At 38.4% G+C, this 16,297-nt stretch overlaps 1 protein-coding gene across 1 annotated transcript; it reads right to left on the bottom strand.

The window, feature by feature from the left end:
- Positions 1-11,896: 11,896 nt before the first annotated feature.
- Positions 11,897-16,297, bottom strand: LOC141605934 (protein RMD5 homolog). Its single transcript, XM_074424865.1, has 2 exons — positions 16,121-16,297; positions 11,897-13,217 (listed from the first exon to the last, which is right to left on the bottom strand). The coding sequence occupies exon 2, from the start codon at positions 13,205-13,207 to the stop codon at positions 12,050-12,052; it is 1,158 nt and encodes a 385-aa protein (XP_074280966.1). The 5' UTR covers positions 13,208-13,217; positions 16,121-16,297; the 3' UTR covers positions 11,897-12,049.

Raw genomic sequence — 16,297 nt, 5'->3', positions numbered from 1 at the left:
GTCAAAATAAAATGAAATTAGGGGCGACGTTTAGCAATTTTGATAATTCATCATATGGGTGACCTACTTAAATTATTCCATTCTTTAAGTAATTGAAATTTAATCCCTCCTATCCCCCCTTCCTTCCCAGAACAAACTTGCTTGTTTTTTTTACCTGCTATAACAGGTGAAAAATGACGTGACCATAATATTTCATAGGAATAATTAATTAAATGGATGACCTGCTTAAATTACTCCATCCTTTTATCCCTTCTATCACCATCATGCATTTTTTTACCACCCAATCACCATCACGTTCGGCGGTTGAAGCGACGGTGGCAGAAAAGAGTGTTTGTGATGAGAATTGAGTTGATGAGAATGTTGGGAATAGGAATAGGGAGAATATTGGGTCTCCGGAGAAGATGGCTAAAGGATTGTTGTTGTTGTCTTGGTTTGGTGGTGGCGGTGTGGTGGGGAATTTTTGGAGAGGTGATCGAAGAGGGTTGCATTGTTGTTGCGGTTTATGACATTATTTTGGTTTTGATTCGAGTTTTGATTGTTCTAGATTGATGTTACATCTTTAGTTTATTATAGAGGTTAGGACGATTTATTTGCAGGGTTGAGTTGCCCATTGATAAGGTTAGAATTGAGAGAAGAAGAGAAAAGAGGACAAGAGAATGGAGGGAGTCGGCGTCGGAGGAGTGTTAATAGTTCGGTTATTATAAGATTAAATATAGTTGGGAGTATTATAAGAAGGTCACTCATAGTTTGGATTATTCTTGTAAAATAATTAAAGTGTTTATTCACCCTTAAAAATATGAGGTAACCTGTTGTTTAGGTTGTCAGTCAATCTAGTGTGTTCTGGGAAGGGGGGGATATGAGAGATTAAATTTGGATTACTTAAAGGATGGGGTAATTTAACCACGTCACCCGTAGGATGGATTATTTCTATAAAATAACCCCCTTTTTTATATATATATTCTATTGATATTCATAATTGACAATTACGGGCCTGTTTGGCTAAGCTTTTTAAGTGTTTTTCTACTTGTTAAAAGTAGAAGGTGGCCAAACATTACAATTTAAGGAGTTGTAAAACTACTTTTGAAAAGTCGGAAACTAAAAAAAAACGTCCCTAAAAGCAGAAGCCCCAAATTGATGCTTCTACTTCCACTTCTCTCAACAACTCTTGGATTCCACAACAATTTATTGAGAAACAATTTTTGCAAAAGTTAGGCCAAACAACCACAACCTTTTCAAAAAGTAGTTTATGAAAAAAATTCTTTCTAAGGGCTTGCCTGGAATTCATGGAATGATCAGGGGGTAAATTTTAATTGAGCGATAATTACTGGGGAAGTTAATTACTTGGGTAATAAATTACTTGAAGATAGGTTTGGCATATAGGAGTAATGATTACTGAGGTGGTGTTTTACTCCCTTAATCATTACCCAGGGGGGAGGGAGGGTAATGTATTATCCCTTCATTAGGGTAATAGATTCGGGAGCTGAATAATTACTCTCATACTAAACGTGAAAAACGCACCTTACATATCACTCCCCTATTCATTCCCTATCACTCCCCTATTCATTCCCCTCCTTTTTACCCTCAATCCAAGCAAGCCCTAAGAAGTAGATGCTCTTTCACATAAATTTGGCCAAACAACACCGTACATAACAGAACTAACAATATCTTAGTTCTGATTAATAGATTACACTATATTAGATTTGTAAATGTACAAATCTATTACGAGGACAAAGTAACTTTAGATAGGGGTGAGCAAAACTTTATATTCGATACGATTTTTAAAACCGTATTGGATATCCGGTTTTCAAAATTTCATTTTTTATTATCTTTATCCGATACGGATTTTTCTGTATATCTGGTTTCTGTATATCCGGTTTCTTCATATATACGGTATCCGGGTTCTCAATTCAATTTATGTAATTTATGTCTTTTTTTTTTGTGCTTTTGTGATTTTTCTTAATAACTCAAAAGAGTATTAAATAGTATAACGGTAAATAACTTAAAGTATAAGCATAATAAGAGTATAAGACCGAGTCACGGATATGTACACTCTTAACTGAATGAATGAAAAGCAAGCATAACAAAAGTACTTTAAGACGATATATATTATTAAAGTGCCTCAAAAGGTTTATTACAAATATCCAACTTGATAAATAAATATTATAAAGTACTTCCAACAACGACAGCGGAATTAAATGAATAGTGTCTGAATACTAATTAAGGCGATCTCTAGACTCAAGTGATCTCGTCCCAAAGCTCCCCTCTAAGCATCCAGCACTTCTCACACGCTAACCTGGAATCATTCTGCTCCCCATTATGGTTCATCACAGGTGTTCACGAATACGAAGTCAACCACGAGGTTGAATAGGATAACCAAACAACAATAACAATAATGATAGTACGTTAGCCTGCAATACAATTAACGATCCAAACTAAGACCATCGTGCTCATACACACATGGCACACACACGGCACACATACGCACCATACGGCGAATTCCAATCTGACACCACACGGTGTACTGCTCAGGTCCATGGCCTACTCCTCACGCCACCATGCATGTCCGACCATCATACGTACAGGACCACGACATTTACACATCCCCGTGCCTGACCGACCAAATAATCTCAATAGCAATATCAATCTCAATGCCAATCTCTTTCATAACCAATCAACAACAGAGAACCAACCAACAAGATAATAATATGATCATAAGACAGCAATGATAATAATATGCTCAAGACAACAATTGCAACAATAATCCATCTTCCAACAATTCTCCAATTACCAATATAGTAAAATTGAGTAGTTAACCTACCTCTTAACAAATCTTCTCGATTAAGCAATTAAATCAAAAAGCCTTTACAATAAATTCACCACCTAAATAATAATTAAATTATGTATAATTATTAACTAATCTTATTAATAGATTTAAGCTGTAAACTACCCAAAACAAATCCCGCAAAACGCCATAAACAACCCCCAATCACACGGCCAAACCGACGGTGGTCAACCCGCCGGTCAACAGCCACCACGGCTCGGTCAACGGTCACGGTCAACGGCCACAATACGGGTCAAGGTTAAACGTAAATAATTGATATTAGATGATTAGATATCTAACCACAAATAATTATCGCAAGGTGAAAAGCTCCGTCTTAAAGTTGTCTCACAAAATCTCTCCTCACAATTGTATTTGAGTTTTATAATAAGAATAATTATAATTGTGAGGCATATGGTTGGTATTTATATAAGTTGGTAGAAGAAGTAGGAAGGTTCTAGGAAAGTCTATTTAATAATAAAATAATGAAAATATATATCTTAAAGCATAGGTAACACCCAAACCAAATACCACCTTCCTTCCTTGGTCCCACCATGGCCCACACGGCTCCCTCACATGGTCCAACCCATGGTCCCCACTCCGTCTTATTTGCTTATTTTATTTTACTTCTTTTCTTTTACGACTACAACTTATTATTTATTTATTCCACTTAATATTTATTCATCTTATTATTTATTTACGACTACTCGTATAAATATAAATATAAACTATTAAATAAAATACGGAGTATTACAGTCTTCTCTCCTTAAAAAGAACTTCGTCTCGAAGTTCACCGCTCCTTACTACTCAACCAACCAAACAATTTATGATCGAACACATACATATGGATAACTACTAATATAAATGATCACAAATTAACGCGGTGTTATATCCTACCCCCGTAAAAAAAAAAAGAGTTACGTCCTCGTAACTAACATACCTTATGCAAACAAGTGAGGATACTTCTCTTTCATCTCATCTTCAACTTCCCATGTAGCTTCCTCGACATTATGATTAGACCATAAAACTTTCACCAAAACAACCTCACTGTTTCTAGTTTTCCGCACCTTTATGTCTAAAATCTCCTTAGCCACCTCCTCATAAGACAAATTCTCATCCAATTCGACTGTCTCAACTTATAACACATGAGTAGGATCACTCACATACTTCCTTAACTGTGAAACGTGAAAAACATTATGAACTCTTGCCAAAGCTGGTGGAAGTGTAAGACGATATGCCACTTCACCAATTCTATCTAAAATCTCATAAGGTCCAATGTACTTCTGACTCAACTTTCCTCTCTTACCAAATCTCATCACCCCCTTCATTGGTGATACTTTTAACAACACTTTGTCTCCTACGGCAAACTCAATCTCACTCCTCTTCAGGTTTGCATAACTCTTTTGTAGATCTTGTGCAGCTCTCATCTTTTCCCTAATCACATGCACTTGCTCAATCATCTGCTGAATCAATTCAGGACCCAATGCCACAGCTTCAATGACATCATCCCAACAAACTGGACTCCTACACTTCCTCCCATACAAAGCTTCAAATGGTACCATACCAATACTAGCATGATAACTATTGTTATAAGAAAATTCTATTAAATCCACCCTGTCTTGCCATGATCCTCCAAACTCCAAAACACAAGCTTTCAACATGTCCTCTATAGTCTGAATAGTTCTCTTCGTCTGTCCATCAGTAGCTGGATGAAATGCAGTGCTCATTTTCAAAGTCGTGCCCATACACTCCTGTAATTCTTGCCAAAACTTAGAGATAAACCTCGAATCACGGTCAGAAACAATATCCTTAGGAATTCCGTGTAACCACACAATATTCTTAACATATGCTCTAGCTAACTCAGCCTTACTCCAGGTATCCTTCATTGGAATAAAGTGTGTTGTCTTTGTCAAACGATCTACTATCACCCAAATCATATTATTCCCTTTCTAAGTACGAGGCAAAACAACGATAAAATCCATAGAAATACTCTCCCACTTCCATTCAGGTACATCTAAAGATTGTACTTTCCCTTGTGGTCTCTTATGCTCACCTTTTACCCTTTGGCAAACCAAACATCTAGAAACAAACTCAGCAACTTCCTTTTTCATTCTTGGCCACCAAAACGTCTTCTTTAAATTTTTATATAACTTATCTCCTCCAGGATGTACAAAATATAGCGTAGAATGTGCTTCAGTCAAAATATTTCTTTTCAATTCCTCGTCATTAAGTACACACCACCTCTTATCGAATCTCAAACCACCATCTTCCCCTATAACAAATCGTGATGGCACGCCCTCCTATATGGCCGCATGCCACTTTTCCAACTTCGGGTCTCCTTTCTGCTTTTCTTGGATTTCCGTATACAGTTCTGGTTCAACCGTCAAATCTCCAACTGAACCCCCTTTCCTTATTACACAAATTCCCATTTCTCTTAATTCATCTTGTAGCTTAACCCGCGACATAGCTAAACATAAAGCATGAACCGACTTCCTACTCAAAGCATCTGCTACTACATTAGCTTTTCCCTCGTGGTAAATTATCTCCATATCATAATCTCCAATCAATTATATCCACCTCCTTTGTCTCATATTAAGCTCCATCTGAGTGTAAATATACTTAAGGCTCTTATGATCAGAAAATACCTTACAAGTAGCTCCATATAAATAATGTCTCCACAACTTAAGAGCAAACATGACCACCCCTAACTCCAGATCATGCGTTGGATAATTCTCTTCATACGGTCTCAATTGTCTTGAAGCATAGGCGATTACTTTCCCTCTTTGCATCAACACACATCCCAATCCGTTTTTCAAAGTATCAGTATATACCTCAAAATCCTTACTTCCCTCTAGTAAAGCTAATATAAGTGTTGTGGTCAAACGCTCCTTCAAGGTTAGAAAAGTCGTTTCACAACTCTCGTCCCACTTAAACCTATTCTCCTTCCTCATTAACGCAGTCAATGGCTTAGCCAACTTTGAGAAATCCTTCACAAACCTCCTGTAATAGCCAGCCAATCCCAGAAAACTTCGCACATCCGCCACGTTCCTTGGTCTCTCCCAATTAGACACTGCTTCTATCTTACCTGGGTCAACCGACACTCCCTCCTTTGACACTACATGTCCCAAAAATGCTACTTTATCCAACCAGAACTCACACATACTCAACTTAGCGTATAAATCATTATCCCTCAAGGTTTGCAAAACAATTCTTAAATGCTTCTCATGCTCCTCCTTGTTCTTAGAGTACACCAATATGTCATCAATAAAGACTACTACAAACTGATCAAGGTAAGGACTAAACACTTTATTCATCACATCCATAAATACTGCAGGTGCATTAGTCAAACCAAAAGGCATAACTACAAACTCGTAATGTCCATATCTCATCCTAAAGGCAGTTTTAGGTACATCCTCATCCTTAACTCTCAACTGATGGTATCCCGACCTTAAGTCAATCTTAGAGAAAACTCCAGCTCCACTTAACTGATCAAATAAATCATCAATCCTGGCCAAAGGATATCTATTCTCTATCGTCACATTATTCAGATTTCTGTAATCTATACACAATCTCATACTCTCATCCTTCGTCTTAACAAATAAAACCGGCGCTCCCCAGGGCGACACACTTGGTCTTATATAACCCTTTTCTAGCCATTCCTCCAACTGCTTCTTCAGCTCCTCTAACTCCTTTGGTCCCATTCTGTAAGGTGCCTTAGAAATAGGTCCAGTCCCTGGTTTAAGCTCAATAGTAAAGTCCACATCTCTCTTCGGAGGTAAACCTGGAATTTCTTCTGGAAACACATCCGGAAATTCACTCACCACTGGAATTTCGTCCGCGCCTTTTACCGCCTCACGCGTGTCCCACACGTGGCATAAAATCAACTCTCCTCCCTTCCTCAAACAAGACTTCAAGGTAACTGTTGATATAAGTCTCACCTTGGGTTTCACCACAAATCCCCTATAAGACACTCTTACTCCTTTTGGTCCTTTCAAGGATAATTTCTTTTGATAACAATCTATAAAAGCTCTATTCTACTCAACCAATCCATTCCCAAAATAATCTTGAAACCTCCTAACGGAAATTCTATTAAATCCATAGGAAATAAAACTTCACCTATAAGGATATTCTTATTCCTAAACATTTTGGTGCATATTATCGATTCCCAGAAGGTATTGTTACTTTATCCTTTATTACTACTGGGTCATCCAATACCATCACTTTAGCATGGTCACTGATATAAATGAGTGGGTTGCTCCTGAATCAAATAAAACATAAGATGGCTTAGAGTTTGTTAGAAAAGTACCAGAAACCACATGAGCATCTCCCTCAGCTGCCTCTTTTCCTATCATGAACAACTTGCCACAGTTCTTCACACCACCTTGCACTGTAGATGGCGACGCCACTCCTTGCTTCCCGGTGTCATTCTGGTTTTCTCCATTTCCATTGCCTTGGCTATTGGTAACGCGACTCTGAAATTTTTTGCTATTGTTATAGCTTCTTTGATTATTCCATGATCCATTAAAATGATTGCTTCCATAGCTAGGCGCCACTACTAAATCCTCCATTCATATTATTCATGCTATTCCTTCTCGCAGTAATCCTACACTCCACAATCTCGTGACCAAACTTTCCGCATCCATAGCACTGGTCTCTTCATACCACTCGCTCCGCTTGTCATCCTACCACGACCGAAACCACCTCCACTCACGGCTCCACCGGCAGAAGACGAACGGTGTTGATTGAAATTTTGCTTCTTGTTTTCTCCCGTCCCTTCACTTGTAGCCTCAACCTTTCTCTTTTCACCCTTGTCCTTCTTTTCCTCCTTCACCATGTCGGCAATTCTCTCAGCATGTCCCGCTCTTTGATATACTCCCACTACGGTACATGGCTCTCCCGCTTTCAACCTCTTCTTGATACGCGTACTTAAACCCTTCTCAAACCTCAAAGCCAACACCTCCTCTCCATAATTCAAGTCTGACACATACTCAGCTAACTCCATGAATCGATTATGATAATCTTCTATGGTCATCTCCTCTGTCATCTTAAATGAATCAAACTCCGACCTCATCTTACTCCTAACATGTTCAGGTACAAATGTGCCCCCTCAAGGTATCCTTAAAACCTCTCCATGAGACAAACGGTTCATCACTCTCCTTCCATGCCTCCCTAATCACTGCCTTGTTGCGGTTCCACCACAACCCAGCCTTTCCTTTCAAGTAGTGAGCAGCTTGATCTACTTGCATCTCCTCAGGACAGTTCAAGACCTCAAAAAGATTGTCAAACTTCCTACACCAATCTCCCAGCAATAACGGTTCACCAAGTCCATCATACTTCATTGGGTTATGACGAGCAATAGCAGCACTCATCTTAGCAGGATACTTTGTCGCAGTCTTTGATTGTAAAGCAGCAGTCAGCGCATCATTGGTTACAATGAGCCTATCAATCTCGTCCTGGGTCATAGCTGTGGATGTAGCTTTCTTGGGTGCCATTTGGGTTATAATAAGATAAAATAAGAAACATAAGTTTTCGTTCTAAGAAGTTTTCGGGTATTAGGTAGAAGATAAAATTTCCTGCATACAAAAGAATGTGTGATTGATCGAGCTGGCCTTGCCCGACCAACCACGGCCTTACGGCATACACGGCCTCACGGCATTACGGTATCACGGCCTCACGGCCTTCTTCCTCTCTTTTCACAATTAATTATTTTTGATACGTGTGTAGTCTTTAATTCATGCAATCTCATAATTCTATGTCTACAGGCTCAGGGCAACACATTCCGCATATCTCTAGACATGAAATTTACTAAACATGTCATTCACGTATATACAATTAATTCATGTGAAGATGCAATAATCCATTATGCATATTTCTCCATCTCATGTCGTTTATGATATGTCAAGAAAATTTCCATGTGTAATCATGCTATGAATTAGAACAAGCTCAAAATAAATTTCAATCACCATACTACCACCACATAGGCCACACGCCTATTACCCATCACTTAGGCCACACGCCTATTACTTTCATCCGTCTCAAAACTTCTTACCTTTTATTCTCATCCTGCAAATAAAATCAGTACTTCTCACAACTTTAGGATACAATTAGACCCTTAAGGTAATACGTCCACGCTAACTACCCTTCTCTCTCTTTAACCTTCCTCGAGGTGACCGGCTCAAAACTGAAAAGGGCCAGATCAAGGACGTCTCCCTAACCTAGAGAATGGGCTCCTAAACAGTTCCTACCCCGGGTTCATTTTATTAGACTCGTCCTAAGTTCATTAAATTCATTTGTTTAGGCCTTATGATTGTTCGCTTTGATACCACTTTGTAACACCCCCATTTATTTAAGAGCCTTTAGCAAAACATTCCCAAATAAATAAAGGTGTCACCATCTCAGTTGCCTGGGGTAGTAAGTATAAAAGACAAACAATACAAAAGTACTTTAAGACGATATATATTATTAAAGTGCCTCAAATGGTTTATTACAAATATCCAACTTGATAAATAAATATAATAAAGTACTTCCAACAACGACAGCGGAATTAAATCAATAGTGTCTGAATACTAATTAAGGCGATCTCTAGACTCAAGTGATCTCGTCCCAAAGCTCCCCTCTAAGCATCCAGCACTTCTCACACGCTAACCTGGAATCATTCTGCTCCCCATTATGGTTCATCACAGGTGTTCACGAATACACAGTCAACCACGAGGTTGAATAGGATAACCAAACAACAATAACAATAATGATAGTACGTTAGCCTGCAATACAATTAACGATCCAAACTAAGACCATCGTGCTCATACACACACGGCACACATACGCACCATACGGCGAATTCCAATCTGACACCACACGGTGTACTGCTCAGGTCCATGGCCTACTCCTCACGCCACCATGCATGTCTGACCATCATACGTACAGGACCACGGCACTTACACATCCCCGTGCCTGACCGACCAAATAATCTCAATAGCAATATCAATCTCAATGCCAATCTCTTTCATAACCAATCAACAATAGAGAACCAACCAACAAGATAATAATATGATCATAAGACAGCAATGATAATAATATGCTCAAGACAACAATTGCAACAATAATCCATCTTCCAACAATTCTCCAATTACCAATATAGTAAAATTGAGTAGTTAACCTACCTCTTAGCAAAACTTCTCAATTAAGCAATTAAATCAAAAAGGCTCTTCAACAAATTCACCACCTAAACAATAATTAAATTATGTATAATTATTAACTAATCTTATTAATAGATTTAAGATGTAAACTACCCAAAACAAATCCCGCAAAATGCCACAAACAACCCCCAATCACACGGCCAAACCGACGGTGGTCAACCCGCCGGTCAACAGCCACCACGGCTCAGTCAACGGTCACGGTCAACGGCCACAATACGGGTCAAGGTCAAACGTAAAGAATTGATATTAGATGATTAGATATCTTACCACAATTAATTATTGCAAGGTGAAAAGCTCCGTCTTAAAGTTGTCTCACAAAAGCTCTCCTCACAATTGTATTTGAGTTTTAGAAGAAAAATAATTATAATTGTGAGGCATATGGTTGGTATTTATATAAGTTGGTAGGAGAAGTAGGAAGGTTCTAGGAAAGTCTATTTAATAATAAAATAATGAAAATATCTTAAAGCTAGGTAACACCCAAACCAAATACCACCTTCCTTCCTTGGTCCCACCGTGGCCCACACGGCTCCCTCACACGGTCCAACCCGTGGTCCCCACTCCGTCTTATTTGCTTTTTTTATTTTACTTCTTTTCTTTTACGACAACAACTTATTATCTAAAAAATGCAGATTATTTGTCTAGCAAAGTTTTTATTCAAGAATCTCTTTGGTGTTTATTTATTCCACTTAATATTTATTCATCTTATTATTTATTTACGACTACTCGCATAAATATAAATATAAACTATTAAATAAAATACGGAGTATTACACTAATTGTAAAATTTAGCTCTCTTGCTCTACAAATAACCCCCTCCCCCCATAACTTCCCCCTCCGACATGTGCTTCCCTCGTCCCTACCACCATCATCGCCGATCCCCGTGGGCCGTGGTCCACCACAAACGTTCCACCACCTTCCCTATTCTACCCTAATTGTAAAATTTAGCTTCTTGAATGAAACTCTTATTGTAAAATTTAGCTTAATTAAATTTTTAATCACTTAATTTTGGTCACAAATTTGATGTATTGTTGATGAAATTAGATTAATTACTTGTTTAATGTAGGAAAAAAGTGCATAATTGATGAATTTGGTTACTATTGAACTATCCATGTGGTTGAGAGCCCTCACAGCCCAGGCACGACGACGCCCCTCTACCACTGAGCTAATAGCCCGTCGTGCGAGCCCCCGGAGGGAGGCTCGCAATGCAAAAAGCGAGAGAAACCCCGTCCCTCTCTTTCCTTTTTTTGCCCCCATGTCGCCACACAGGGGGACATGGGGACGTAAAAAGGGGATCCTATCAACTTGTTTTGTTCCGACCTAGGATAATAAGCCCATGAGCTTGGTCTTACTTCACCGCCGAGAAACGAAAGAAGACTTTTATCTCCAAGTTTAACTCAGACGTAGCTTGCTTCTTTTGGGGTGTGAAGTAGTGTCAAACCAAAATACCCAACAAGCATTAACTCTCCCTGAAAAGGAGGTGATCCAGCCGCACCTTCCAGTACGACTACCTTGTTATGACTTCACTCCAGTCACTAGCACTGCCTTCGGCATCCCCCTCCTTGCGGTTAAGGTAACGACTTCGGGCATGGCCAGATTAATTTGTGAGAGAGAGAGAGAAAAAGATAAGAGAAAAACTTTGCTGGGGTTCTCTAAAGAAAGGGTATGCATAATGCAATGGAAAAACTATGTAAAAAGTTCACAAAAGAGTAAAACGTGTACATGAAAGAGCAATTACGTAAAACAATACACACCCATTAACTTCTGATACCCAAAAGAGCTAAATTTTGACATTCTGTCTCATAGCAATCACAACAAGAATACATATATACAAAATTGACAAACCATGAGTAAAACATTTAACATCTGAGTCGCTATAAGAAACGTTTCTAGCCAAAACACCATTGATATACCTGCACAATGAACAAACAGAAAGAAACTACAGTACAGAACTAACATTTTTATGTTCAAGTGAAACACAAGAGAAAGGAAACAAAGAAATTGAAAGACTAAATAGTACAAATGATTTTCATCCAACATCAGAAAAACAACTGTTTACAGAGAGTGGCATCAACACTAGTTGGGCAGTAAGGGCACTTGAAAGACTTTGTACTGCTCTTGGAGAGTTTCATTATGGATACCTTGCACAGAACATGCCCACATGACATTAACATTGGCGGGTTTTCTTCTGTCGCTTGATCGCGACTTACCGGGCATACGAAAATCGTGTGGAATTGAAATTCCTTGTCCAAATCGACAGGAATTGGAAGCTGCTTCATAGATTGCCACTCTTGTTTTTTACCCGTCATCACGTTCATCAGCTTAAGAAGGGTAGGTAGCCCTTGAATACCAGCCGATACAGTCACACTTAAAGGACTCTCATAAGATTGCCCCAGTAAATTGCAGAATTGTCGGGTAAATTCCTCGGCCAAATTTTCCCAGTTTACTGGAGAGAGCAAATCAGCATAAGGGGAAGAATCGAGTTTACCGGCCCATAAGAGGCACATCATTAGTTTTTGGATTTCATCCATATGACTAGAATGAAAAGGGGAGAGATGGGTTCTTGCATAAGTCAGGGCTTCAGATCTATCCCCGTTCTGCAAAATTTCTACAAATCGTAACCTGTGAACCTTTAGCTCAAGATCAGACCCACTTTGGCTCAGTTTCTCGCGGTTACAGGTGACCCACGTCAGGGCAGGTTCCAAGTTATGGGACTTTAAAGCCTGTAGTATGTGGTACATCTCGATGAAAGGGGATTTCATGGCACTAGAGTCTAGCTCTCCGGCCTCGTTTGCAAACAGATCTCCAGCCTCAAATAGGCCTTCTCTGTATAAATGGCTGGCTATAATATGGTTAATTGTGCGCCCATCAAATTCGACGTTTCTGTAAGCTTTTGAAATATCTGAGTTGAAAGCCTTTTCAAGTTGCTTAGGGTACTTGCTTAATGATGTGTTAAGCTCCTTTTGACTGGATTCTACTTGGCTCAGGGGAGCAATGTCTTTTATCTTGCTCTTGAGATCAATAAGAAAGGCCCGACGATCTGGGTATGAGGTGCTTGCATCATCCGACTGCAATTTGACTATAGCTTGATCGATTTCCTGACTTATTCGTTCAATTGCTTCATGGCATTTCGAAGAACATAGTTTTTGCTTCTTGGTGACATGATCAAACGCGTCTTTCACGGTCTTCAGTTCCATTATTTCCAGACTATTAACAAAGACAACAAGAAGTGATACTTTCATGAGCAGTTAGAGAAAAATAATTCACAATAATAAAAGTAATCAAACGCCAACAACATTATTACGATGTTTCAAGGGCTCCGACAAATTGCAATTTGCAAGTTAAGGGGGTTGGACGTAGCCGGAGTCTTACGCTCTTACAGTCTTACTCATACGTTAGCAACACAAAGAGGTCTAGATAACCCCAAATGATTATTGCGCAAGAATTGCACAAATGACTTATTTTCGTCATTTGGAACACAGAGTCGCGGACACCTAACTTTTATTTTCCCCAAAGTTGTCTATTATTTTGTATTTGTTTGTTGGGATGTACGAAACGCCAACTTCTGTTAATAAAAGGTCAATGTTCTGTAATGACTAACTGAGCTCGTGAATCGTGCAAGCACCCCTCCCAAGTTTTTTCTCTTTTGCCGGTTTCTCCAACTTAAGTCTCAGTATAATTTTCTCTATTTATTATCTTTCAGGTCCTCCCTCCATTCTACATTTCTAACTCATCTCTCATCGTCCTCCTCATTCTTCTTCTCATCATATTCGCTCAACATGTCAAACTCAAATGACATCAAAGTCAACAAATCCATAAGAGATGCAAGTGTGGCATTCCGATTTCCGAGATATATGAAAACATAATGTACATACCAAAACCTGGGTCAGAGGCTCGCAGGTTTATACCATGTAAGTTCTAGAAGGCATGATTTATTGGTAGAGAACAATGATTAATGAATTTTTGAATGAATATATGTATCTCAAAATTGAATTAAAAAAAAGGTTTAGATGATGCGAACTGGTTACTCAGTTGCAGATGATGAAGAAGGAAACAAATAAGACCACATTATGTTTGGCTTAGTCAATGATGTAATATTCATGCTTCTAAACTGACGAAATATGTCGGAGAAGGATTAATATATACTCTGTATAGGTTATTTATCATAAGATACTCAAAACAGAGCCTGCAGGACGAAGTAAGAGCCTACAGAAATGACTTGAGAAGTAGGTGTCACGTGTTACTCTTTATTTCTCCATGACGAATATGCCTGGAACTCCGACTAAAAAGTAACCTAGATTGATGATTCCTTTCATTGCTCTCATCAACGTTCACAAGACACGAAGATATCAATGATAGGGTTTACAGAGATAAAATCTGCACATGACTAGCCACACAGTCTTAATCACCGGGGAAAATCTACGATTTCCAACAATCAAGGAGAATTCAAAATGACTGAAATGTTCATCAAGATAAATAGGTGCATGATAGCTAAACGCACAGAAGTTTGGAATCCAAGTTAATTTCGTGAAAGGCAAAGGATTTAGAGTACATATAGATATGCAAATAACAAGTGGATGTGGAAAACAGAACTAAATTGTCCTGCACTCTTCAAGCTGAACTGCTGACCCAACTCCTGGTTACTGACACAGGATGAGGAATGCCTAAGACTAGGGACATGCAAAAGGATAGTGGTCCTGTTTGTAAAACACGTACACTGAAGAAATAAGAAGCTGATTTCAAACCCCTTTGGGACTGTACAAAGGAGTAAGACAAGTTGTAGACAGCAATCCATGCTTCATCGACCTACATACATGACATGATCGTCTAGCTTGCTTTTACACTCCGAAGTATGAAATTTCACAGAAGTATGGAGAAAAGGAAATGGGATGCTTTTGCATTGGGAAGGGGGAGAGCAGGAGAGGTATGAGAGTATGGGAGTAAAACTGGAAAAATATTCCTTTATAAAATTTTAGGATGAAATTTGAATCCAGCACTACTGACAAATCAAGTAAAATGTGCACCCGTAAACCACCATATCACTTTCCTTTGTCTAGGGTAAAAGTGGAACATAAAATACGATCCCTTGATTTCTAATAAGTAACTATGTTAGTATGCAACCATTTGGTTGCAATTAAGTTGGCCATAGAATAATTAAAAGACAATGAAAAAACTCTAGTTCATCTCTAGCTGAACTCAATTACCAAATGTACTTAATAGCGAAATTTATAGAGAAGCATTTATATTTTGCATCATCAATGTCAGAAGGCTACATTATCACAATCATAATCACTGTTAACAAACAATGAAGCATAGACCTTAATCAATCACCCATAATCTTCCCCGCTCCCACAATCTACCAAATACGAAGTCCACAACAATTGCATCGAGTCAAAGGCTCAAAGCTACCTTAGTAAGCAAAGTGCCAAAGCTACAAATAAAACTAAATACCTTAGTACTCTAGATTTCCTCAAGCAAAAGGCAAATGAAATTAACACACAGATTCTACAGTTGCGTTCCATAACATATACAGTTTTCGACATACCAGCAGAGATTACTGATTTCTACTATTTCAATCCCAATTTACAGTATATCATCACAACTATTTTACTATTCATTTAAAGAAATTGCAGCTGAAGTACATCATGAGAACAAAACTGCTATAGTCGACACGATTTCTAATCCAAGTCAATTGGGGAAAATCAATGTGGGATGATTGAAGTAATTTCAACAAAGATATCAGCTGTCATGATAACTTAATCTACAATGATTGGTGACTAAAACCCACAAACTTGCTCCAGATTCAACAAAGATACCAACTTTCATGATTATTAAACATAAACCCACAAAAAATCAGCACTACCCCATTAAATTCAAACTAAAAACCCAAAATCAGCTAATTAAGTACTAATAACTTTGCATCCGAGTACCAAAACTACAAACAAAATTAACAATGAACAAAGATTAATTCTTGATTAAAGCTAAGTTAAGCAGATCAGCAAACAAAAAGAAAGACAAAAAACTGGGAAGTAAGATTAGAAGAAAGATAAAGAAGGTGAAGAAATCAAAGTACAAAAAAAAAAGTGTAAAGTTGGGATTAAAGAGATTACCTTAAGAAGAAGGGTAAGTGTAAAGATTTGGAGAAAATGAAAAGAGAGATGATGGTAAGAGTCAAATCAAAGGTGAGGATTGTATGTTGTATGATGTTGTTGTTGATGTTTCTGGGTTATTATCAGTAGACGACTCATCCATTTTAATCATTCATTTATCTATCGGACACGACTCCC

This window comes from Silene latifolia, chromosome 10 (genome assembly GCF_048544455.1).
Source record: "Silene latifolia isolate original U9 population chromosome 10, ASM4854445v1, whole genome shotgun sequence".
NCBI classification, from domain to species: Eukaryota; Viridiplantae; Streptophyta; class Magnoliopsida; order Caryophyllales; family Caryophyllaceae; genus Silene; species Silene latifolia.
The sequence above is the reverse complement of the archived record's forward strand: the minus strand, read 5'-3'. Positions and strand labels throughout refer to the sequence as shown.

Excerpts from the sequence above, each read along its gene's own strand:
- LOC141605934 (XM_074424865.1), bottom strand. The coding sequence starts at position 13,207 with ATGGAACTGAAGACCGTGAAAGACGCGTTTGATCATGTCACCAAGAAG.